Below are 25,643 nucleotides of genomic sequence, written 5' to 3'. Positions count from 1 at the left end.
CAAAGACCGTATTGTCAGGGAAGACACTTTGAAAACTTGTCAATGAATTAGGTGGTGTTTTCTCATGTAATAATAACCATTCAAGCAAAATATAGGGACATCTGCAGTTATTTTCACTGTTACAGTTTGACCTGAAGCTGAGAACATAAATATGTGAATCAGACCATCAATTCAATATTCAGTTTCAAGCAGTGGTAGGTACAAGAAATAGTGCACGATGCCTACCTTCCATGACATTATCCTCATAGCGCTGGGAGTTGTTCCCTCAACTTTATATTTGTTTCTATGAAAGAGTAGCCGTAAGAACTCTCAGGAAAGGCAGTCCACTGAAGTGGTGAAGAGTATGTGTTCTGGAACAAGATTGTGTGGGCATATATCTGAACTCCAACATTAGTACTCTCTGTGTTCTTGAGCAAGTTCTATAACCTGCCTGTGCCAGTGTTCTCTTTTACTAACTAGAAAACTGTCTATGTCAAAGGGCAATTGTGAGATTAAGAAATAATGCTGGCACATAGCAAGTGCTTAATAAATGTCACTATTAGTGATAAATATTATCCTATTTTTTTCCAGAAAAGATCTGTCAATTCAGAAGCAAAACTGACTCAAGGCCCACGAAATGTGGTTTCACAAATGCCTAAAAAATTGTATCGAATGACTTTCCACTCAGTATCCAGTCTAAGTTCACTTCACTAATGCCATAAAATTCATCTAGCCATAGTATTAACTTTCCTTTCAACTATGAAAATGGTGGTGATAGGATCCTCTAACAGATGGAAAGATGGTATTATACTTCCCAGCCACTGAAATGAAGTAAAAAATATTATTGGTTTTGCTTGAGACAAGTTGTGTTTGATTTTCCGATCTGTCATTTGATGGAACATAAGTGATTTGGCATAATCTAGGATTTTGTACATCATGTTTTTAAAAAAAATGGTGGGAGCAGCTTCATGGTATATGGAAAAACCAAGGGATTTAGAATAGACAGACATGGCTTTTTAATCATGGTTTTGCCACCTTATTAGCTGTAAGCCTTTGGGCATGCTAATATTCAAGTTTTCAGGTCTTCAGTTTCCTTCTCTATAAAATGGGGAAAGTGTCTATCTCCTCCGAGGCATTGAGGGTAAAGGTGGAATGCCTATTAAATACCTAACCTCATGCCCACAATACTGGAAATATTAACTGTTAGTTACTTTTCATCAGTAAGAGAAACTAGCTTTGGAAATTTATAGTTCATTGTTGGCTTTAAGTAACACCTAGACATAATACATTATTTAGAAAGGACCAGAAATGATATATGAATGTTTTTTATCTTCTGTGATGCAATTACAGGTCTTTATTTTCTTTGTACTTTTTTGGTATTTTCCATTTTTTTCACAATGAACATGCACTATTTTTATAATCAGAGGAAGTTATGAAAAAAGCAAATACCAGTTTATATTAGTTTATGTGCATCTATTCATTATAATTTAAGGCTCTGCATTCTCAAATGCTGACTTTTTAGTCCTTAAGGCCAGAAAAAAAAATCACGACCAATTTCAGTTCTAGTTAAGCTATCATGAATTTATAGTTCTATACCTTTGTCTCATGTTGATTATAAATGGCCCACTTAATGTTATGTTTAAATCATGTGATTCCAAAAAAGTTTTTTAAAAAGGTATGCAGTGAAAAGTCTTGCCCACGTCTGTTCTTTACTATGTAGTTTCCACTGATCTTGCTACTCCTCCCCCACCAAAAAATCTGGGTAACTTCTTTATGCAAAAATAAACAAATGTGAATGCATTATTAACAATATATAAAACATACATAAATGTTCTAATTGTTGAATTTAAGTTAACTTAGGCTAACACTATTGTACTTTGGACAATATATAATTTCTAGAGCTTAAGGCTTAAAAAATGCCTGTAATAGTCTTAATTACAATAGTCAAAATACTCACTTTAGTTTTAGTTCATGTTGTTATGGATTGGATACTGAAAACCATTCGTTGTTACTGTCTAGGCTCCTCAAAAAGCAGAGCCCGAGGCTAAAGTTTATGAGCAACTGCTTTTTTCAGGAGTGCAAATCCTAGGAGGCAGGAGTGAAGGAAAATGGGAGTGAGATGGGGAAGGAATGGGAGCTAAGAGCAGGGTGATTTACCACATTGGCCAGCACTGCTGTCAAGCACAACTGATTATTTGACCTTGAGGGTACTCTCTTCCAAGTGATGGGATGGACTAGTACATTGCAGGGTAATTCATAAATGGGGGCAAGGAAGAATTGATGTTTACTGCAATGGGGTATTAATTCTGGACTGGACGGCTGACGCGTGGGCTCCATGTGGAGCCTGTGGTCCCCTGAGACTTCTTGGAGCAGCCGGGAAAGCCCAGGAGAGCAGCATGCCCAGGTGCTAGGTGGGCAGCGCTTGGTGATGGGCTGTTGCTTTGTGCTTGCTGAAACCCATAAGAAGCTCTTGGCCACAGTGGTACCTGGGCCAGAACTCAGAACATGTGTTGCATAAGAAGGAGCTAATATTCTTTAAGACACAGCCAGGTATTTGTATAGCTCAGAGAAGCCTTGGTGTAACCGAGGCATTGAGGGTGAAGGTGGAATGCCTATTAAATACCTATAGGTATTTGCCTATGTCACATTTGTTCTCTCATGTCCCAATACAATGTGAGGCTAAGAAAAACTATGTCCTACAATAAAGTTAAGAGCACAGAGCTAGATCATGTTCAAACTGAAAGAGGCTTCTGATTTTTAAGTCCATCCACTTCTGTTACAGATAGGGAAACTAATGCTCTAGACAGATACTTCAGAATCTACTCATTTTTGTAACCTATAAGTACTTTGTGAAATAGGGGAGGTAGGTAGATCTCATTGCTTCACAGGTAAGGATCCTGAGACATTTAAATTTAGTGTCTGGCCTAAGATAAAGCAGTCAGCCAGCAATAAAACCATCAGAAAGCTGGTCTTGTTCTTCTAACTCACTTTTACCCAGATGGTTTCTTCTCATTGGTCAGTCATTAAAAAGTCTCTGCCCAGGTGTGGAAGGTTTGCTCAGCTGCCTGGGTCACACCACCACATGGCAATGTATGGATAAGAGGGTAAAAAGGGCCCAAATTCTGTAGTGTTTCAGAAAGGCAAGAAAGAACATCAGAAATAGGATTATTCTTTTTTTTTTTTTTTTTTTTTTTTTTTTTATAATAATTATTTTTTATTGAAGGGTAGTTGACACACAGTATTACATTACATGAGTTTCAAGTGTACAACACAGTGGTAGAACATTTATATACATAATTCTAGGTTCCAGCTATCACCCTACCAGGCTGTTACAATATCTTGACTATATTCCTTATGCTATACATTACATCCCGGTTACTAATTTATTTTACCATTGGAAGTCTGTCCTTTTTTTTTTTTTTTTTTTTTTGTGAGGGCATCTCTCATATTTATTGATCAAATGGTTGTTAACAACAATAAAATTCTGTATAGGGGAGTCAATGCTCAATGCACAATCATTATTCCACCCCAAGCCTAATTTTTGTCAGTCTCCAATCTTCTGAGGCATAACAAACAAGTTTTTACATGTAGAACAAATTCTTACATAATGAATAAGTTACATAGTGAACAGTACAAGGGCAGTCATCACAGAAACTTTCGGTTTTGCTCATGCATTATGAACTATAAACAGTCAGTTAAAATATGAATACTCATTTGGTTTTTATACTTGATTTATATGTGGATACCACATTTCTCTCTTTATTATTATTATTTTTAATAAAATGCTGAAGTGGTAGGTAGATACAAGATAAAGGTAGAAAACATAGTTTAGTGTTGTAAGAGAGCACATGTAGATGATCAGGTGTGTGCCTGTAGACTATGTGTTAATCCAAGCTAGACCAGGGCAATAAAACATCCACGTATGCAGAAGATTTCTCTCAGAACGGGGGGGTGAGGTTCTAAGCCTCACCTCTGTTGATCCCCAATTTCTCACCTGATGGCCCCCCTGCGACTGTGCCTGTCTTAGGTTGTTCCTCCCTTGAGGAATCTTACCCGTCTCTGGCTAACCAGTCATCTTCCGGGGCCATACAGGGAAATGTGAAGTTGGTAAGTGAGAGAGAAGCCTTATTGTTTGAAAAAGTTAGCTTTTCACTTCTTTGCATATTTATGCCCTGTGGCTTCTATGCCCAGCATTTGTCTTGAGGTATCTTTACCACTTGGAAGAATTATGATACTCGGTAAATTTGATATGAGGCACGAATTCTATTTAAGGGTTGTAATTAGGAAGGAAGAAGAAAAGCTATAGAAGTAGCAGGCGGAAGAAAACATGGGAAGATTGATTATTTCTTTGATATATCTTCTTGTAGAGTAACTTCAGCATGTATAGGTTTTAAGCTACTACTTAAATTGCACACACACATTAACATAATAGGAGTATAGTTACATAACCAAAGCATATCTGTAATTACCAGCCATCTGCAGTGAAACCAAGAAAACCAGTTAGGCACCTTAGGCATTTGTGAAAACTTATCTATGATATGGTGGATATTGTCCAAATGAACTTGAACAGTCTGAGAGAAATCAGACAAATTAAAACAACCCATTCCTGGGGACTGTTCACATGCCATATGTTCTTTTAACAATAAATAGTTTGTAGTTGTAAGACTTTGGAGCGCTACAATTTGCACTTCTCCAAATTCTTGGTTGAGTTCCAACAGTATAGATCCAGTCCAATTTTGTTGTTTTACTGTATGCACAGGCCAGCTTAGATATCTCCTTCCTCATTCCCATGGCAGGTCCAGGAACTGGTGGGATGAGTGCATCTACAGCTGTAGCAGTGCGTGGATCTTTGTTGGGGTTTTTTGATGATCATCTTCTGGCATGAGTCTTCCAGAGGGTGCAGATGTTGGAAGTTCTTTTTCATATCATATCTTAGTTCATTTTCGGGGTAGCCCAATTAGGCTTTGATCCTCTGTATAAACACAAACAGACCCTTTGCCTACACTTTTATATGCCCTTTATACCCTTGTGTAGAACTCGTTGGAGGTTACCACACAGGAACTGCCCTGTTTTTTTTTTTTTTTTTTTTTTTGCTATCACTAATCTACACTTACATGACGAATATTATGTTTACTAGGCTCTCCCCTATACCAGGTCTCCCCTATAAACCCCTTTACAGTCACTGTCCATCAGCATAGCAAAATGTTGTAGAATCACTACTTGCCTTCTCTGTGTTGTACAGCCCTCCCTTTTCTCCTACCCCCCCATGCATGTTAATCTTAATACCCCCCTACTTCTCCCCCCCTTATCCCTCCCTACCCACCCATCCTCCCCAGTCCCTTTCCCTTTGGTACCTGTTAGTCCATTCTTGAGTTCTGTGATTCTGCTGCTGTTTTGTTCCTTCAGTTTTTCCTTTGTTCTTATATTCCACAGATAAGTGAAATCATTTGGTATTTCTCTTTCTCCGCTTGGCTTGTTTCACTGAGCATAATACCCTCCAGCTCCATCCATGTTGCTGCAAATGATTGGATTTGCCCTTTTCTTATAGCTGAGTAGTATTCCATTGTGTATATGTACCACATCTTCTTTATCCATTCATCTATCGATGGACATTTAGGTTGCTTCCAATTCTTGGCTATTGTAAATAGTGCTGCAATAAACATAGGGGTGCATCTGTCTTTCTCAAACTTGATTGCTGCATTCTTAGGGTAAATTCCTAGGAGTGGAATTCCTGGGTCAAATGGTAAGTCTGTTTTGAGCATTTTGATGTACCTCCATACTGCTTTCCACAATGGTTGAACTAACTTACATTCCCACCAGCAGTGTAGGAGGGTTCCCCTTTCTCCACAGCCTCGCCAACATTTGTTGTTGTTTGTCTTTTGGATGGCAGCCATCCTTACTGGTGTGAGGTGATACCTCATTGTAGTTTTAATTTGCATTTCTCTGATAATTAGCGATGTGGAGCATCTTTTCATGTGTCTGTTGGCCATCTGTATTTCTTTTTTGGAGAACTGTCTCTTCAGTTCCTCTGCCCATTTTTTAATTGGGTTATTTGTTTTTTGTTTGTTGAGGCGTGAGAGCTCCTTATATATTCTGGACGTCAAGCCTTTATCGGATGTGTCATTTTCAAATATATTCTCCCATACTGTAGGGATCCTTCTTGTTCTATTGATGGTGTCTTTTGCTGTACAGAAGCTTTTCAGCTTAATATAGTCCCACTTACTCATTTTTGCTGTTGTTTTCCTTGCCCGGGGAGATATGTTCAAGAAGAGGTCACTCATGTTTATGTCTAAGAGGTTTTCGCCTATGTTTTCTTCCAGGAGTTTAATGGTTTCATGGCTTACATTCAGGTCTTTGATCCATTTTGAGTTTACTTTTGTATATGGGGTTAGACAATGGTCCAGTTTCATTCTCCTACATGTAGCTGTCCAGTTTTGCCAGCACCACCTGTTGAAGAGACTGTCATTTCGCCATTGTATGTCCATGGCTCCTTTATCAAATATTAATTGACCATATATGTCTGGGTTAATGTCTGGATTCTCTAGTCTGTTCCATTGGTCTGTAGCTCTGCTCTTGTGCCAGTACCAAATTGTCTTGATTACTATGGCTTTATAGTAGAGCTTGAAGTTGGGGAGTGAGATCCCCCCTACTTTATTCTTCTTTCTCAGGATTGCTTTGGCTATTCGGGGTCTTTGGTGTTTCCATATGAATTTTTGAATTATTTGTTCCAGTTCATTGAAGAATGTTGCTGGTAGTTTCATAGGGATTGCATCAAATCTGTATATTGCTTTGGGCAGGATGGCCATTTTAACGATATTAATTCTTCCTAGCCACGAGCATGGGATGAGTTTCCATCTGTTAGTGTCCCCTTTAATTTCTCTTAAGAGTGACTTGTAGTTTTCAGAGTATAAGTCTTTCACTTCTTTGGTTAGGTTTATTCCTAGGTATTTTATTTTTTTTGATGCAATTGTGAATGGAGTTGTTTTCCTGATTTCTCTCTCTGTTGGTTCATTGTTAGTATATAGGAAAGCCACAGATTTCTGTGTGTTGATTTTGTATCCTGCAACTTTGCTGTATTCCGATATCAGTTCTAGTAGTTTTGGGGTGGAGTCTTTAGGGTTTTTTATGTACAGTATCATGTCATCTGCAAATAGTGACAGTTTAACTTCTTCTTTACCAATCTGGATTCCTTGTATTTCTTTATTTTGTCTGATTGCCGTGGCTAGGACCTCCAGTACTATGTTAAATAACAGTGGAGAGAGTGGGCATCCCTGTCTAGTTCCCGATCTCAGAGGAAATGCTTTCAGCTTCTCGATGTTCAATATAATGTTGGCTGTGGGTTTATCATAGATGGCCTTTATTATGTTGAGGTACTTGCCCTCTATTCCCATTTTGCTGAGAGTTTTTAACATGAATGGATGTTGAACTTTGTCAAATGCTTTTTCAGCATCTATGGAGATGATCATGTGGTTTTTGTCTTTCTTTTTGTTGATGTGGTGGATGATGTTGATGGACTTTCGAATGTTGTACCATCCTTGCATCCCTGGAATGAATCCCACTTGGTCATGGTGTATGATCCTTTTGATGTATTTTTGAATTCGGTTTGCTAATATTTTGTTGAGTATTTTTGCATCTACGTTCATCAGGGATATTGGTCTGTAGTTTTCTTTTTTGGTGGGGTCTTTGCCTGGTTTTGGTATTAGGGTGATGTTAGCTTCATAGAATGAGTTTGGGAGTATCCCCTCCTCCTCTATTTTTTGGAAAACTTTAAGGAGAATGGGTATTATGTCTTCCCTGTATGTCTGATAAAATTCCGAGGTAAATCCATCTGGCCCGGGGGTTTTGTTCTTTGGTAGTTTTTTGATTACCTCTTCAATTTCGTTGCTGGTAATTGGTCTGTTTAGATTTTCTGTTTCTTCCTGGGTCAATCTTGGAAGGTTATATTTTTCTAGGAAGTTGTCCATTTCTCCTAGGTTTCCCAGCTTGTTAGCATATAGGTTTTCATAGTATTCTCCAATAATTCTTTGCATTTCCGTGGGGTCCGTCGTGATTTTTCCTTTCTCGTTTCTGATACTGTTGATTTGTGTTGACTCTCTTTTCTTCTTAATAAGTCTGGCTAGAGGCTTATCTATTTTGTTCATTTTCTCGAAGAACCAGCTCTTGGTTTCATTGATTTTTGCTATTGTTTTATTCTTCTCAATTTTATTTATTTCTTCTCTGATCTTTATTATGTCCCTCCTTCTGCTGACCTTAGGCCTCATCTGTTCTTCTTTTTCCAATTTCGATAATTGTGACATTAGACCATTCATTTGGGATTGCTCTTCCTTTTTTAAATATGCTTGGATTGCTATATACTTTCCTCTTAAGACTGCTTTTGCTGTGTCCCACAGAAGTTGGGGCTTAGTGTTGTTGTTGTCATTTGTTTCCATATATTGCTGGATCTCCATTTTGATTTGGTCATTGATCCATTGATTATTTAGGAGCGTGTTGTTAAGCCTCCATGTGTTCGTGAGCCTCTTTGCTTTCTTTGTACAGTTTATTTCTAGTTTTATGCCTTTGTGGTCTGAAAAGTTGGTTGGTAGGATTTCAATCTTTTGGAATTTTCTGAGGCTCTTTTTGTGGCCTAGTATGTGGTCTATTCTGGAGAATGTTCCATGTGCACTTGAGAAGAATGTATATCCCGCTGCTTTTGGATGTAGAGTTCTATAGATGTCTATTAGGTCCATCTGCTCTACTGTGTTGTTCAGTGCTTCCGTGTCCTTACTTATTTTCTGCCCAGTGGATCTATCCTTTGGGGTGAGTGGTGTGTTGAAGTCTCCTAGAATGAATGCATTGCAGTCTATATCCCCCTTTAGTTCTGTTAGTATTTGTTTCACATATGCTGGTGCTCCTGTGTTGGGTGCATATATATTTAGAATGGTTATATCCTCTTGTTGGACTGAGCCCTTTATCATTATGTAGTGTCCTTCTTTATCTCTTGTTACTTTCTTTGTTTTGAAGTCTATTTTGTCTGATATTAGTACTGCAACCCCTGCTTTCTTCTCACTGTTGTTTGCTTGAAATATGTTTTTCCATCCCTTGACTTTTAGTCTGTACATGTCTTTGGGTTTGAGGTGAGTTTCTTGTAAGCAGCATATAGATGGGTCTTGCTTTTTTATCCATTCTGTTACTCTGTGTCTTTTGATTGGTGCATTCAACCCATTAACATTTAGGGTGACTATTGAAAGATATGTACTTATTGCCATTGCAGGCTTTAAATTCGTGGTTACCAAAGGTTCAAGGTTAGCCTCTTTAGTATCTTACTGCCTAACTTAGCTCGCTTATTGAGCTGTTATATAGACTGTCTGGAGATTCTTTTCTTCTCTCCCTTCTTGTTCCTCCTCCTCGATTCTTCATATGTTGGGTGTTTTGTGCTGTGCTCTTTCTAGGAGTGCTCCCATCTAGAGCAGTCCCTGTAAGATGTTCTGTAGAGGTGGTTTGTGGAAAGCAAATTTCCTCAGCTTTTGTTTGTCTGGGAATTGTTTAATCCCACCGTCATATTTGAATGATAGTCGTGCTGGATACAGTATCCTTGGTTCAAGGCCCTTCTGTTTCATTGTATTAAATATATCATGCCATTCTCTTCTGGCCTGTAGGGTTTCTGTTGAGAAATCTGACGTTAGCCTGATGGGTTTCCCTTTATAGGTGACCTTTTTCTCTCTAGCTGCCTTTAACACTCTTTCCTTGTCCTTGATCTTTGCCATTTTAATTATTATGTGTCTTGGTGTTGCCCTTCTTGGATCCTTTCTGTTGGGGGTTCTGTGTATTTCCGTGGTCTGTTTGATTACTTCCTCCCCCAGTGTGGGGAAGTTTTCAGCAATTATTTCTTCTAAGATACTTTCCATCTCTTTGCCTCTCTCTTCTTCTTCTGGGACCCCTATAATACGGATATTGCTCCTTTTAGATTGGTCACACAGTTCTCTTAATATTGTTTCATTCCTGGAGATCCTTTTGTCTCTCTCTATGTCAGCTTCTATGCGTTCCTGTTCTCTGATTTCAATTCCATCAATGGCCTCTTGCATTCTATCCATTCTGCTTATAAACCCTTCCAGAGTTTGTTTCATTTCTGCGATCTCCTTTCTGGCATCTGTGATCTCTTTCCGGACTTCATCCCATTTTTCTTGCGTATTTCTCTGCATCTCTGTCAGCATGTTTATGATTCTTATTTTGAATTCTTTGTCAGGAAGACTGGTTAGGTCTGTCTCTTTCTCTGGTGTTGTCTCTGTGATCTTTGTCTGCCTGTAGCTTTGCCTTTTCATGGTGATAGGAATAGTCTGCAGAACTGGGACGAGTGACGGCTGGAAGGACTTCCTTTCTTGTTGGTTTGTGGCCCTCCTCTCCTGGGAGAACAGCGGCCTCTAGTGGCTTGTGCTGCGCAGGTGCGCGCAGACAGGGTTTCTGCTTCCTGCCCGGCTGCTATGGAGTTAATCTCCGCTGTTGCTGTGGGCGTGGCCTGGCTCGGGCAGCTACTCCAAAATGGTGGAGTCGCGTTGGAGCAGGAGCTGCTGGGAGGCTATTTATCTCCGTAAGGGGCCTCCCTGCTCCCTGCAGCCCAGGGGTTAGGGTGCCCAGAGATCCCGGATTCCCTACCTCTGGATTAAGTGGCCCGCCCTGCCCCTTTAAGACTTCCAAAAAGCACCCACCAAAACAAAACAACGACCACAAAGAAAAACAAGAAAAAAAATTTTTTTAATTAAAAAAAAAAAAAAAAATTTTTAATTAAAAAAAAAAAAGGTGGTCGTTCGTTTTTCTTTATTCTCCGGTGCCAGCCTCAGGCCTCTGCTCACCGGTCTTTCTGCCCTGTTTCCCTAGTATTGGGGTCCCTGTCCCTTTAAGACTTCCTAAAAGCGCTCGCCAAAACAAAGCAGCAAAAAAGCAAAAAAAAAAAATGGTCGCGCGCTTTTCTTATGTCCTCTGTCGCCCAGCCTCCAGTGCCTGCTCACTGTTCTTGCTGCCCTGTTTTCCCAGTATCGAGGGCCCTGCACTCTGGCCCGGATGGCTGGGGCTGGGTGTTCGGCAGCCCTGGGCTCCGTCTCCCTCCCGCTCTGCCTGCTCTTCTCCCGCCGGGAGCTGGGGGGAGGGGCGCTCGGCTCCCGCGGGGCCGGGGCTTGTATCTTACCCCCTTCGCGAGGCGCTGGGTTCTCTCAGGTGTGGATGTGGTCTGGATATTGTCCTGTGTCCTCTGGTCTTTATTCTAGGAAGGGTTGTCTTTGTTATATTTTCATAGATATATGTTGTTTTGGGAGGAGATTTCCGCTGCTCTACTCACGCCGCCATCTTCCGCCCCACCCAGAAATAGGATTATTCTAACAGGAAATTTCTTTTTGGTTTCTGTAACTGTTTTTGTGTTAGTGAGAGAAAATTTCCCTCTGAACATTGGAAATTACTCATAGGTACTGCCATTTCCCCCTATCTTAGAGTTCCAGAAAAATGAAGACTAACTAATAATCTAAAGTCACAAATTTTGTGATAAACTATCATTATTATTATGCTTGGTCTTTATCTTTTTAACTTTAAATAAAAATACCTTAGTTTCTATCAGTTTTAATAAATTTTTTTAGTAAAGTTCTCTCTCAAAATTTACTTGGTAACACTGGAAATGATTTAGCGTTTTGGAAATAATGTGAAAACAGCATTTATATAGTTTTGATGACATAAGCAATGACAGCTGAAACTTAAAGTCCAGTTTCTTTTTTAATTTAAAAAGTTTTACTTAATTGCTTAAATAAAAAATAACATTAAAATAATCCTATATATAGTTTACAAAAGATGGTGTGACTTGAAAAAGTCTCTTGTAATTTTGAGAAGATGAACATGATATATCCATGATGTTTCAAGAATATGAAAATTTAAAAACTAAAGACTTCTTATCCTTGGTAAGACCAGAGGAATTAAAAGACCTAGATAAGAACATACTCATTTTAGTCAACTACTTTTATAGAATGGATGCTTGTGAGAGGCTGGGTATGAGTTGATCTGGGTCCAAGAGATCTGGAAGCTGAGGTAGTTTCAGGATGAATGGTCCGGGGATATTTTGCTGCAGCAGCTTGAGGAATGGTTTGCTGAAAAAGGTAAAATCAGCTTTAATAATCCCATAAAATTACTTAAAGTTTTACTTAATTGCTTAAATTAATGTTTAGTGTACTAAACATCATTTCATTATCTATAATTTAACCCAGTGAACATTTGTTAAACATCCAGAAGATACATGCAATGGGTTAGGTGAAATAGCCATTAAAACAAGATGTGGTCCTTTTTCATAAGGAACCATAGCCAGTTAGACTGATGTGTTCAGTGCCCACAGTTTAATATCAGCTGTATTCCAGAGGATCATAAAGAGCCATGGAGTCATTCCTCAAAGAAGACTCAACTGGAATCTTGTAATGTTTACAGAGGCTAGATATAGAAGGGGACTTCGGCGTGAAGAAAGGTTAGCCCCCACGCTTCCCCTCCTTCCATTTAACTTCCTCCTCCCTGTATCTGTCAGGATGTAGAGTTCACTGGGAGCTGGCTAAACCTTTTATGGTCACACAGAGGCCTGCTGCTTGCTTAATGTGGATCACAACTTTCTAAATAAATAACTAGATAATGGGGACACATGTTGAGGGGAGGATACATACACTACTTCAGAGCTCAAGGGGGAACACCTTGAACATGAGCATTGAAGTGCTCAAGTCAGTGCACAATGTGACTTCACCTGTACACATACATAAATGTATGTTACATTATAGATAAGTGTAAATGTACAACTACAAGGCTTTCCTGTGTTATACCTGATACAGCTTCTTAGTAGGCAGCAGTGAGATTTGTTCCAGATAAATTCTCAGTCCATGTCACTAACTAGTATGCATAAATGTCTATTAAGGCCTTCCGCTTTAGACAGTCATCTTTAAAATACTTCACATAAAGCTATATGTATTTGAACAAAACATTCACTATGTATTTCAAAAACCCTATGATGCAGCTTTTGCTTAAAAAAAAAAGAACAAAACCTCTTGAAACAAAGGTCCTCATGTCAGATTCTGCTTTCAAAACAAGTTCCTCTTTAAAGAAAGGGAAAAAATAACCTTAATGTGTTTTATATAAATATTTGTACATAAATAACTGTATAACCATTACAAATGAGAGAGATCCTTAAAACTAGAATGAAATTTCAGTTACTAACCACCTAATCTGATCCTGTCAAAAAAGAGCTATTTCTCCTTGGGGAGGATGGTCAAGAGGAACAGTAGAAATAGATTTATATTACCACTGGTTTCATGATCTACAAAATACAGCAGAGAATGAAGGAGCACTAAGAGCAAGCAAGTATCCAGAAGGTGGGGCTAAAGTGTCAGAAATCTGATCACTGCTTTATTGTAATAACTTGCTGGTAGTTCAAGATCTTGATCCCTGGGATAAAATGAAAAATAGTACAAAGGTCTGCCATTGTGTCTGTTACATGTTCCAAACTAGGTAATAATAGAAGCAGTTTATGGCTAATTCACGACCAAGTACTGGAGAAGTACTGTACATACTGAATAAGTAAAGCGTACTTTGGTAGATAAATATCATAATGGGTTATAAGTCTTCAGATTCTTGATTATTTATTCTAAAATATTAATTCCTATCATTACTGCAAAAACATAAGGTTGTCTAAATTAAAAATAAACATGGGCTCTCTTTATGCCATCTTTATCTTACAAGTGGACAATCTTTGGACAGTCCTCTATATACATATATGCTGATAAAAAAAGAATTAAGTTTATTTCTTCTTTTTATATAAATAATCTTACATATTCAAAAATATATAGAGAATTCATCTCAGAACTTTCAGAATCCTTGCAACCTATGAAAGGCTAAGATAATCCTCCATCCTCCATGTCCTCTATCTGGATTAGTGCCTCTCTCTGTCTTCCACTAAACTGTGTCAGACTTCACCTGAGGCTAAATTTCAAGAATCAAGCCAGCTTCTTTTGATTTAATCATCTAGTATCTAGAAAGAAAAGGATTTAAAATCATTTCATATATATTTTTGCTAGTATTTTGACATATTAAATAGATAGGAATGCTGTCTAACACTGAGAATTTATATAGAGAACATTCTCTTTTAATACAATCCTTGTTTTTCTTTAGGTTGTGTTCTTATAAGTTTCAAATATTAAACTTTCTGAGATAAATGTTGATTCACATGTGGTTGTAAGAAACAATCCTGAGGTATCTCATATTCCTTTCTCTAGTAATTTTTATTAAATTACATCTGCTTGTAGTTTTACAATTTACAAAGTGCCTTTAAAGATCTTATTCAACTTTCACATTATCTCATTTAATCCTGAATCCTGATAACTCTAGGAACTAAGTACACTTATCATTCCCATTTTATACAAGAGAAATGGAGGCTCAGGTATTTTACTTGATTTGCACGTGATCACAAAGGCAGTAAGTAGCAAAATTAAGGCACTAACTCAGGTTTTTAAAATTTTTGCTGAAATCAATCGTTATTTACTCGAAATTACTGCAACCTAAATTTCTTACAAATTAGAAATTTGCTGACAAGTATACTGAAAAGGGAAGAAGACATTTTAAAAAAAGCAGAATTTAAAAATTATCAAAATAGGGAAGTGTTTCTTGTAATTAAATATCTGCTACATGAACAGCAGTTAATGAGTGAACAGTTTTTGTTTCTCCTTTTAAATAATGAGAAATTGTTTATATAGTTTATCCTTTGGCTGCCAATACACTGGATTACTTTTTGTGTTAACACTGTTGAGAAGAAACAATGTTTCTGAAATTAATTTCCAGGAAAGAGGAAAAGTAGATGTACAGGTTTGATAATTACAGGTGTATAAAGACTATACTGGTAAAAGGCAGAACAAGTACTTGTCACCATGAATTTTGATTTTCTCAACATGTCACTTAAGTGTTTTAGTCTGTACCCTCTCAGGAAAAAGTTTTTTTGACAAAAGTTAGCAAATGTGTGCTCACCACTGTGACTGGATGATGTTTTTCCACAACAACTGAGCTCATGGGAGGAGAAACTCCCATTATAGCCAAGCTGCTACTAATTCTGTTTTTTGCAGCAAAATCACATCGGCCTGTAATCCGGGCTGTAATTGTTCTTCCAGCTTTCTGTTGTGCAGATGTCACAACTCTGGGCACATACTAAAACCAAGAAATATCCAGTTGGTAGGAAATCCATGAAAAAATTCATAGTACTTTTAGTTCTACAGCTTATGAAGAAAATACTTAAAATAATTGTATATTCAACTAACTTTAACATGGAAAGAACAGATATAAAACAATGAGACAAAAAGCAAAACATAAAACCAAGTACCCCAAAACACCTTTTTTATTTTGGTGTATCAACTATTTTATAGGCTTTTGTAAACTTTTAGAAAACTTTTTATTCTGAAATAACTAGACTCATAGGAAGTTCAAAGATAGTATAGAGAGGTCTGCAACAATTACATCCTACATAATTATAGTATAATTGCAATGTCAAAGCCAGGAAGCTGATATTGGTATAATGGCTGTGTATAGATCTATGTCATTTTATTACGTGACGATTCCCGTAACTATCACTGCAGTCAAGACACAGACTCTTCCGACACTACAAGGATCTCCCTTGTGCTACGCTTTAGAGTCATACCTACTACCCTTCCCCCACCCCCCCGGCAACAATTCTGTTTTATGAATTCTTTTGATCCTTATGCATAATTTATATCCTCATTACACATGCTTTTGTGTTTTTTTCTTATTGCTTGTTATTTATGAGGTTTTTATACTCACAAATTTCAGTTTACCTGTTTCAGTTATTATATATAGCACATTTATATTAAAAAGGATTCCCCTTTTGAGAGTTATTTCTGTAGAATATATTGTGAAAAATGGGACGATCATATTAACATGTAATGTCAGCTTTTACAGCTTCTGCTGCTTGCTGCTGGATCACACTCCAGAAAGATTATAATATGTCAGGAGTACTGCATACATGTACTCATTGTTTTTTTACTGTCAATTAATTATATCAGCTGCTCACTTAAGTCTGAGTTAAAGCCTATTATATATTTGATTTAATTTGTGGTTATTTATTGTTTCATATTTGCATTTCATTTTATTAACTATCCGTGTTCTTTAACTACTTCCCAGGAATAGAATGGGTATTGCTCTCAGAAATTTTTAATTGTTCCTCATAAATATTAAGCTCACCTAATAATTACAGATACTTATCTACTATTGTAAACATTTTCTCTATTTCATTTTTTAATGCCTTATTTTTCAATGCACATAAATTTTAAAACTGTAGCTAATCTTGTTGTTACTTTCTTCTTTCATAATTGAATAAAAAATAACCTGCTTTAGACACCTGAGGTAATTATACTCCTCTAACATTACTTATTTCAGTTTAACTTCTCAAAACATCTGGAATTTCAGTGTGAATTATTAATCTGAATTCATTTTTTCTTTAAATATAGCTTTCTAAAAGCATTATTAAATATTGATCTTTCTTCATTGTTACACTCCACCTGAGGTGTCCTCATTAAGTCCTTCACATTATCTGCATCTAGCTAAAGATTGTCACAGTTGTACACTGAAACAGGATGATAGTGAGCTCTATGAGAAACGACAGAACTTGATAGATGTAGAAATAATGATATGAGCATATTATGTGGGGAGGAAAGGTAAAAAGAAGAAATAGTTATTAGGACTTAGGGAGAGGTATTTAGAGGACTGTTTTTGACGATAGTACCTGTAGAAGCTATATGGCTGTTAAAACTTTTCTGGGATCTTAATGACTTTGAGAAATCAAAACTCAGATTCTAAATTTACAAATATGTTTTTATAGACTACATTCATGCTTCTCAAAAATACACAAGTGGGCCTATATCAAACTAAAAAGGTTCTGCACAGCAAAGGAAACTAACAAAATGAAAGGCAACCTATTGAATGGGGGAAGGTATTTGCAAATGATACATCTGATAAGGGGCTAATATCCAAAATATATGAATAACTCATACAACTCAACACAAAAAACCAAATAATCCAATTAAAAAATGGGCAGAAGACCTGAATAGACATTTTTCGAAGAGGACATAGAGATGGCCAACAGACACGTGAAGAGATGCTCCACATCATTAATCATCAGGGAAATACAAATGAAAACAACAGTGAGTTATCTCTTCACACCAGCCAGAATAGCTAATACCCAAAAAACAAGAAATATGTGCTGGCAAGGATGTGGAGAATGCTCATACACTGTTAGAATATAAATTGGTGCCACCAGTATGGAAAACAGTATGGAGGTTTCTCAACTGAAAATAGAAATACCAATACCACATGACTCAGTAATTCCACTTCTGGGAATTTACCCAAAGAAAACAAAATATCTAATTGAAAAAGATATAGGAACTCTCCTGTTTATCACAGCATAATTTACAACAGCCAAGTTATGGAAGCATCCTAAGTGTCCACTGATAGGCAAATGGCTATAAAGATGTGGTATATATGTATATATATAATGGAATATTATTCAGCCATATAAAGGAATGAAATCATGCCCTTTGCAAGAACGTGGATGCCTAGGGATATTATGCTAAATGAAGTAAGTTAGAGAAAGGCAAACAACACATGATTTCACTTATATGTGGAATATAAAAAATGAGACAGAGAGACTCATAAACAGAGAGCAGACTGATGGTTGCCATGGGAGTGGTATGGGGGGAAGGGTACAGGGGATAAAGAGGTACAAACTTCTAATTATAAATATATTAGTCATAGGATGAAAGGCACAAGGAACGTAGTCAATGATATTGTAATATCTTTGTATGTTAACATGGTAACTACACTTATCGTGGTGAGCATTTTGTAATGTATATAATTGTTGAATCACTATGTGGTACATCTGAAACCAATATAATATTGTATATCAACTGTATTTCAATAAAAAAATTCATGCTTCTGACCTTACAAAACTTTATCCTATTTCTTATTAAATAAGGTATAAAAAGGATTTTATAAACCTCTGAAGATTCTTAAAAGCTATTTTAAAATGCAAAATATAAAATTAATTACTAGCAAGAAAATTATGAAAAATTGAAAACTGAAGTACAATTGAGCTGGTAACCTTATTCTTGCCCAATCACATTTGAGAAGTATAAACACTCTGGAGTACCCCGAAGAGCTGTTCTTACCTGGAATGTATGAAAACCTAAAGAAGTTTTGACTGGGGAACATCTGGAATGAGAAAAACTAGAGTAGTTGGAAAAATGCCCATAGCTGATAACCTTCACCCAAATGCCTTCAATAATTTGAAAATACATACACCAGTACACAGACTTTTAAAAGAAACCTCTATGTACTTATTTGAATTAAATAGGAGTTGTCTTAAACGGCCTGCATGTTTACCAAGTCAGTTTTTGATCTCAAATAATTTGTCAGTTGTTAATAATTTGTACTTGTTATGTAATTTAATTAAAAATTATATAAACTGGTGAAAAGTTGTTTTGAAAATAAATATGCTCATTTTAGAATTTATAAAGATAAGTTATTTTAAAAAATTATTGCTAAATCAAGGTGAAGGGAAAATAAACCTAGAAGGATTCTATAATCAGATTGTTTTGCCAGGTTCTTGCTTTACTTTACAAAAACTGAAATTGAAAATTATAGAGAAAATAAGCCACTGAGTGTGGCTTATATAAAAAAGTTGACTTAAGTACAATCTGTGAAGCCATACTCAGTTTGGCTTCACATTAAAAATTAGCAAATTAATACATATTTATGTTTTAGATAAATAATGTATAAGGTATGTATATATCATTAAAAATAATTTCCTGCTTTAACAGACTTTTCATTAAGTGACTACTTACTGGTCCTAATCATGTTGGATCTCATTAAATTTATCAGCTTAGCTGACTTTAAAAATGCTACAAAAATGGAAATTCTGACATTTAAAGCCATATCAACATAAGCAACAAAAGCAAAAGGAATAAGAAAAAAAAGTGAAATGACATATTTATTATAAAAATAACCACCAGTATTTGTATCTTAATATTTGACATGGAGACAAAACAGGTTGGTTAGGAGAACAGGACTCTGAATCCAGATTGTCAATGTCTGAATTTCAATTCTGTTACGGTGCCCAAAGGCAAGCTACTCACTCTCTAAACCTCAATTTCCTCATTTTCAAGACGAAGAAACCAGTGCCAACTGTCTAAGGATACCCTTTCACTTTCCATTCAGATGAAGAGGAAAGTTAGGAGAGAAACTTTTACTAAATAGCTTAAAAATGCAACTAAAACCCCTCAATTTTTCCAACTGGAGTTAGAAAAAGAGTGCCACCTATTGTTCAACCTTCTGAACTGCAATGTATTTGCTTGCATAACTGCCTAATATTATTTTTTGAAAAATGTTTTCCACTATGAAATCGTGATATTTAACATATGGAGAATGTCTGGAGGAAGAAAAGAATTTTACTGATGTTATTTTGCTAGAGTGGTGGTCCTTCTTTCTCTAGTTATTTGTTTCCCAATTCTATGCAGTTTACTTTCTGCACACGCCTTTTAACTCCTGGGAACACCAAGGAAGACAAGAAAAATGTTTGGAGGAAGCCTCTGTGATTAAAAAGAAGAGAAATATAACCAGCCTGGATCCCTTCTTTTCCTGTTCCAAACAATGATGGTTTCATATTAGGTTAAGTTATCCAATTGATACATTTGTTCCTATAGGTCTTTTTAAAAGCAAGAAGGCATATTTCAGGTGAATCTGAGTAATGTAATTATATAAGGAAGAAAACTATCATTACACTTATAGATTGATTTAATTGTGCTTCTCTTTTCTCCCTAGCCCTAAAAGCTGGACTTACGTGAATGAAATTGAATGTATGTGTTTTTGAAGGAGTAGGATGTAGTTGGAGGGGTGGAGAAGGGCTTTCTACACAATATTGTATTTTTCAGGTTTCAAAGACTTCAAATTTATCTCAAGTGATCAAAATTGTTTCACTCAGTTCTTCCCATGCATTTTCAGGGTTATATATAAATGAAGATGTACAAATGGTATAGTCATTTGAAGAAGGGAATTTTGAAAAATCTAGCTCTGTGTTATCTGAATATGCAACATGAATGACAAACTAGAAATTTAAATAAATCACTGTGCTTATTTAAATGAGATCATCCAAACAGGATCACACTTTAAAATGTGAAATCACGAAAAATACACACAGATGAACATATGTCAGGGTTGAATTTTAGTGTCTTACTTCTAAGTCAAAACTCCCTCACACATACAAGTTTTTCTTAATAGTTGTATTTTTAAAACCTCTTTGAATCAAGAGCAAACATGATTAACAGATCTCAGTGTATTTCCCCCCACAATTAGTAGCTTCCAAAAGGCAGAAATTCAAGCCGGAATACTAAATATTACCAATTGTCTGGTTGACTCAATGTCTCCCTTAGCTACAGAAAGCTGTCCATAGCCATGGTACCCTCTGACGGCCTGCCAGGGGAAATGTAAGACCTCGAACCTCTTCTGCCTTCTTCCTTCCTCTCATGTGAGCAGTAGAGGAGAGGAAGACAAATCAGAATCATCTCAGGAGCTTTAGAAAACTATACATGCCTTCGTGCCAGAGCCATGTCAGAATAGAGAAGAAAGTATTTTTAAAAAAGCTACAGGGAGGTGAATGTGATAAGCTTGGCTTTTATCCCCTCTCCCTTCTCTTGAGAAACAACGTTAAAAGAATACAGGTTTAACAACAGGAGGCCAAGAATCAGAACCATGATGTGCTTTTGTCTGTAACTCTTAGCATACCAACCTTATTAATTCCAGCAAGTTCTTAGACAAATATTCCATCCCCATTTAATACTCTCCCCTTTGTGCACTTTTCTAATAGTAATTCGGTGACTCTACGAAAAACTATTCCTATCTTCATTCCAATTATGAATTAAAAATGAAAACCTAATCAAATCAAGACAGAGTCACTACAGAGTAGTGATAATGATATATCTGCATCCAGGAAAAGGGGAAGTTGTAGTTGAATGGAAAACATACAGAAGAGCCATTAATCTTCTATGCCCTTGAAAATGCCCACTAGTTTCCTTAGGAAAAAAAAGTCTGTCATCAACTCCTTCTCAAATTAAATCTATTTTTCCTGAATATTGAAAAATGTAAAATGAAAAATTTATTTTTGTTTTAATTATCACTATTGTAACAGAACTTTCAGGTGTTTTTTTCATTACAAATTGTTTTAGCCACTTCATATATTAAATATTTCCTATGGTCTGGCCTAAATACCACATAGGCTTTTTTCCACATGGGAAAATATGTTGTGAGTTAAAAATACCCAACATACAGGCAAGTTTTGAGGCCGCCCCAATGCGGGAGCTGCATGAACTGTACTGACCATTTCTTCGGGCGCAGTGGTGGCGGCAGCTCCTGCACCAAGGGCTGCAGCAACTGGAAGGTGAACAGAGGAAGAGAAAGCGGCCCCTGCAGAAGCGACGGAAGCCGCGGAGGGGAAGGCAGCTGTGCTGCCCCCTGCCACCGCCGTGGGTGGCGACGCCGAGCGCATCGGAGGGGCCAAAGGATCCAAATGAACAGAATGCTCTTTTCCTTGAACCCCAGGACCAGACTCTTCCCTTTTGTTATTAATGAAGTCTGCCCCTACAAATCACAAATTAAGTCCATTAGAATTCTCCCAAGTTAAGATTACTTTTATGCCCTGCAACAATGAAAATACAGAATAGCTAAAATATGGTTCTAATAAAAATGCAGAAACTTGTCATATATTGCATACAATGTTTCATTAATACAGTCTGTCATTATCAACTGGTTAATGTCAGCATTAACCGTTAAAGACTTCAGACCACTTCTTTCAGCAACACATGAAAACTACGTAAAAGATAAAAATAAAACATGCACTCAGCTGGTACCCCAGTTGAGTAAAGAATATTGCCAAAACAACCATTATAATAATAATACGATAAAGGTGAGCCTAAGGATTTATATCCTTTTGCATTATTTCATGCAACCATCCTGACAAGTGGCCGGATGTTTAGATCTTTAGAATTGTTCTGCGGTATCACCATACCCTATGTCCATCTGTCGCTCCTATCCTAACAAAACACAATGTATTTTAATCTCGACTTCTTAGCCAACAATAAGTAACACTAAAATCTTTATTTCTAACGTTGTAAATCAGTTCTTGCAGTTAGATTACGTAAATCATGAATTAAGAGTATAGTCGCACACTTACCTGATTTTAGTGATACCATATACTTTCTTGCAAATATGAACCTTAACCTTAGATCAAAGGAGTGAATAGCATCAACTTAAGAAGCTAAGACAAAGGGTTTCTTCAAATTTTAGATTTTTCCCCTCAGTCAGAATTTGGTTAAAATTTCCACTTTAGACTATATCTTAAGTGGCTGTGGCACCAAAAAATGGGGTGAGGGTTTGGAAATTCAGTCACTGAGGTGTTTCAGAATATCTGAATAGAGGGCATTACATACCCCTATATTTAAATGGTTTTCTGCATTGTCTCTTTCCATCCAGAAATTTGGGCTTCTCGTAAGTCCTTTTCTTAAACTATCTTTATATAAAATGGATTAACAGTTTTCATTAACAAAATTTAATGAGGATTATAATGCACAGGTCCTTTGAAATCCTTTGATGAAAGGAATTAATATAAAATACTGCTTATGCTTTGAAAATAAGACCCCCCCACCCCACCCCACACACACAGTTTTAACATTTTTTGACACAAAGTGATTGTGTCTTTTTAGGTGCTGGCACACGTATTATCAGATGTGGAACCAGTACAAAGGGCAGGTCTGGCCATGGGCCTCCTTAGAAGAGAGGCAAGAGATAACTCTCACTAATGTGGGTTGATGTGTGCAGCTCCTGTTTGTCAGATAATTGTAAAATTTTTTTTTTTTTAATTGAAGGGTAGTTGACACACAGTATTACTTTAGTTTCAGGTGTACAACACAGTGATTCAACATTTATATACATGATAATTCTAGGTACCAGCTATCACCATACCAAGTTGTTACAATATTTTGACTATATTCCTTATGCTATACATTACATCCCAGTTACTTATTTTACAATTGGAAGTGCGTGTATATATATATATATATATATATATATATATATATATATATATATATATATATATATATATTTTTGTGAGGGCATCTCTCATATTTATTGATCAAATGGTTGTTGACAACAATAAAATTCTCTATAGGGGGGTCAATGCTCAATGCACAATCATTAATCCACCCCAAGCCTAATTTTCGTCAGTCTCCAATCTTTTGAAGCTTAACGAACAAGTTCTTACATGGAGTAGATAATTGTAAATTTAATAATTATTCTTGTTTTTACTGGGATAAGTTTTTTCAGGTGTAAAGCATCTTTCTACTGTTCCTAAAATTGCTCTAAAACTTGGCTGGCCATTTTAAAGGTCATTTTTATTGTCATATTTTGCCGCCTTCTTAATAGAAACTTCTAATTTACCATCTATTAGATTTAGGATATTGCACAATGTAAGATGCACTGCAGATAAAAGACAGCAGAGAACCAGGACAAATAAGAAAAATCAAACATTTGTTTTGCTCTGTAAGAAGACAGGTACATTAGAAACACTGCATTATATGAGAATTAAAAAAAAATTGTCTGTTATTAAAATGTCACAGACGTGAAACACCACAGAACAAATCCAGCATTAGATCACACTGAAATTCTGCCTGGGCAGCTCCACGGGCACTACTGTCAGTGTGAGACTTCCTAGGCTTGTCACCTTTACCGCCCCTGCCCCTCCGCTGCGATGTGCGATGGTAAGCATAGCAGAAGTCCACTCAAAACACCTGAGATCCCAGATCCTGGTGTTAGCTGCAGATGCCAGTAGACTTAAAAGCAACAAGAGCAAACAAATCATGGTGCATAGCTATCAGAATACATTTTCTTGACCTTCTGTTATGGATGTTTGCCTGTAAGAAATATACCTGTATTTGAATTTAAAATTTAAGATGGTAAACTTATTAAAGTAGTAAACACTCTGTCCTCAGTCAATTCATAACCTTAAGTAGGTTATGAAAAAGATTTCTTGTAATTGGATGTAGGAATTTCTAATGATAATTCATCACTTGTGAAAGCTAGTAGATACTTAAATTTTTCAATTTAATAATACAACTTGCTAATAATTACAACCAAAAGGAGACATTTCTATCATTGGAGGGCTGAGTTTGTTTTCAGTGTTCATATTCAGTTAAAATTTCTCCATTTCTAATTGGAGAAATTAAGTACCCATTTGGATATTAGCAAGAAAAACTACTCAGCCTTGAGATCCATGATTCTAAGTTTCTAACTTGCATATGGGTCACACCCCAAGACTGCCTCGGAGAGAAAATGATTTGCCATAACTCACCACCATCCACAACACACACAATTCAAGTAATAAATGTCTGTTGATGCTATAAAATGAGGGCACGGCAAGCAGAGAGAAGTTATTTACTGGACTGAAATCATGTTAACCACATTACAAATTGAAATTGTGTATCAGAAACTGTGAGTCTCAAACAGGATTTAATATTAGGAAATAACTGCAAAAATGTTCATGTATTTACCTGAAACATACGAGGCTGATTTAAGACTACAATTATATCACAATTATCATCTTATATGTTAAAAGTACTTTTTTCTTTTAAAGCGCTTTCAATTGTATTTCACTGCATTCCTCCAAGAACCCCCTATGAAGCATCTAAGGAAGATTTAAATTATCTTCTTCGTTCAGAGAAGGAAACTAAAACCCAATGCGGAAAATAAACCTCCTTTAAATTGGTAGCAAAGGATTCCAGTCATGGGCTTTTTTAAGCCATGTTCCAAAATTGACACAAATTACCAGATCCCAGCCAATACAAGGGCTTTTCTTGAAATAAAATTATTTCACTTGGCATCTGTAGGTAGGCCTGTATTTATTTATTTATTGTGAGTTTTTAGTTGAGGCCTCTCTTAAACTGAAAGATAAGCAATTTTTAAAAATTGGAAACCATGTCTAGATAAGAGCAAAACAGTCCAAGGAATTTGGCTACTTAGAAAAAAACAAAAATAGAAATTTTGGCCGTAAAACCATTACAATTATTAGTTAGAAGAGCCTTGAAATAATGTTACACGTTCAAAGCATTATTTTGACATTGATCCTAAATATTTAAGAGTTGACAGTTTATTTGATCAGATCTAAGATACCATAAGTAATCATGATTGAATGAATTTTCATGGTAGATTTAAAACTGGATATGACATCATGAAACTAAAAATGCCAGTTTCTGGATAAGACATGTCCATTGCAGAAAGTAAACTGCTACACACCATATCAATCACTGAAATCTCCTCAAATCATTTTTGAAAGTAGGCAGAGAATCTTAAATAAAATACTCACCTGTATCATCTCTGTTTTGAAATATAGTCATGGCTTCAAGATTTAATGCACATACACCCCTCATGAAAGCTTTCTTCATGGAATCTTCAAACTGCTCTTTTTCTTGCTGCATTCTTTGGATTTCAGCTTTTGCATTTTCCAAAGCTCCAGATAACTAAAATAAGGGAATTTTTAAAAAGGAGAAAAAGATTTAAGACACAAGGAAGGACATTTT

At 36.4% G+C, this 25,643-nt stretch overlaps 2 protein-coding genes across 4 annotated transcripts in view; one reads left to right on the top strand and one right to left on the bottom strand.

Moving 5' to 3' along the window:
- ANKDD1B (ankyrin repeat and death domain containing 1B) overlaps window positions 1-4,411 on the top strand; it is a 57,690-nt gene extending 53,279 nt beyond the window's left edge. The window contains 1 exon segment of the mRNA XM_057497507.1: window positions 571-4,411. Coding sequence (XP_057353490.1) covers window positions 571-638 — 68 coding nt within the window. The 3' untranslated portion in view covers window positions 639-4,411.
- A 7,288-nt stretch (window positions 4,412-11,699) lies between these two features.
- Window positions 11,700-25,643, bottom strand: part of POC5 (POC5 centriolar protein) — a 35,195-nt gene continuing 21,251 nt past the window's right edge. For all 3 annotated transcript variants that reach the window (XM_036886071.2, XM_036886073.2, XM_036886072.2), the window contains exons 9-12: window positions 25,430-25,583; window positions 21,392-21,651; window positions 14,983-15,159; window positions 11,700-12,080 (exon numbers count right to left, since the gene is read on the bottom strand). In XM_036886071.2, coding sequence (XP_036741966.2) covers window positions 11,940-12,080; window positions 14,983-15,159; window positions 21,392-21,651; window positions 25,430-25,583 — 732 coding nt within the window. In that variant the 3' untranslated portion in view covers window positions 11,700-11,939. The remainder of the gene's footprint in view (window positions 12,081-14,982; window positions 15,160-21,391; window positions 21,652-25,429; window positions 25,584-25,643) is intronic.

Source organism: Manis pentadactyla, chromosome 2 (genome assembly GCF_030020395.1).
Source record: "Manis pentadactyla isolate mManPen7 chromosome 2, mManPen7.hap1, whole genome shotgun sequence".
Classification (NCBI taxonomy): domain Eukaryota; kingdom Metazoa; phylum Chordata; class Mammalia; order Pholidota; family Manidae; genus Manis; species Manis pentadactyla.
The sequence above is the reverse complement of the archived record's forward strand: the minus strand, read 5'-3'. Positions and strand labels throughout refer to the sequence as shown.